The sequence below is a fragment of the Thamnophis elegans genome, chromosome Z (genome assembly GCF_009769535.1).
Source record: "Thamnophis elegans isolate rThaEle1 chromosome Z, rThaEle1.pri, whole genome shotgun sequence".
NCBI lineage: Eukaryota > Metazoa > Chordata > Lepidosauria > Squamata > Colubridae > Thamnophis > Thamnophis elegans.
The window spans coordinates 136155527-136156598 of NC_045558.1; the positions used below are offsets into that span (position 1 = coordinate 136155527).

General features: G+C 45.4%; 1 gene segment (V, D, J or C); it reads left to right on the forward strand.

The window, feature by feature from the left end:
• Positions 1-279: 279 nt before the first annotated feature.
• LOC116520446 lies at positions 280-758 on the forward strand. The segment is given in 2 exon segments: positions 280-325; positions 436-758. Coding segments are annotated over 2 exon segments (369 nt in total).
• The last annotated feature ends 314 nt before the right edge of the window (positions 759-1072 follow it).

The window sequence follows — 1072 nt, forward strand, 5'->3', positions numbered from 1 at the left end:
GTCAGGAATGACTAGCACATATGTGTTAGGGGAACATTTACCTCTACAGTTGATGGTAAATTTATTGAAGTTTTGATGAACTTAACATCATGCATCCTTTCAGATTTTTCCAAAAATGTTTTTGCTATAATCAGCCAACCTTCGTTCTCTTTTATTCTGACACGTATGTAAATACAGACAGATCCTTCCTCTTTATATGACATCATCTTCCAGCTGCCTCGAGCTGTGGCTGGAGAGCAAAAGCTTGTCTGCCTGGAACTTCTCCACGGAGGAAGAAAAATGATATTTTTGCTCCAACTCATCACCATTGTAGCAGTCTTTAAAAGTAATGGTCCCTCCATACAGATAGAAGCTAAGAAGCTCCAATGTGCTTCAGGTTAATGTACTCAAGGAAGCTGGATAGTTACAGTCTACATATAAATGTTTTCTTTCCAGATGTCCAAATGGAAGCCCAGCTGGTGGAATCCGGAGGAGATGTGAGAAGGCCTGGGGAGTCCCTCCGCCTCTCCTGCCAAGCTTCAGGCTTCACCTTCAGCAGCTACGATATGGTCTGGGTGAGACAGGCTCCAGGGAAAGGACTGGAGTGGGTTGCATCGATAGACAGTCCTGGAGATGGAAGCAGGCCCACTTATGCCAACTCTGTGAAAGGCCATTTCACCATTTCCCGGCAAGATGCCTCCAGCGTGGTTTATCTCCAAATGAACAGCTTGAAACCAGAGGACACGGCTGTGTATTACTGTGCTACAGAGCCACAGTGAGAGGAAGCTGTGGTGAGGCCTGTCAGAACCCCTCATTGTTCATGGCTGACATCCAAGTTGATTCAGCTTCCATGGCCTGAATGAAAAACAAAGGAAGTTAGCTCTTCATGCAGATAGGTTCCCCCATTCATTTTCTCCCCTAGTAAACTAGGAAAGCCGCTTATATTCAACTCATTACTCCGGTCCCAGTTTAAATTTTGTTCATCATCAGATGTGGTTTAGTGTTTTCTCTCTGTGCTATAGAGTGTGATTAAGGCTCACTCACTCCCAGCGTCCAATAAGATCGCACAGGGTGGGCCTTCTCCGGGTACCAT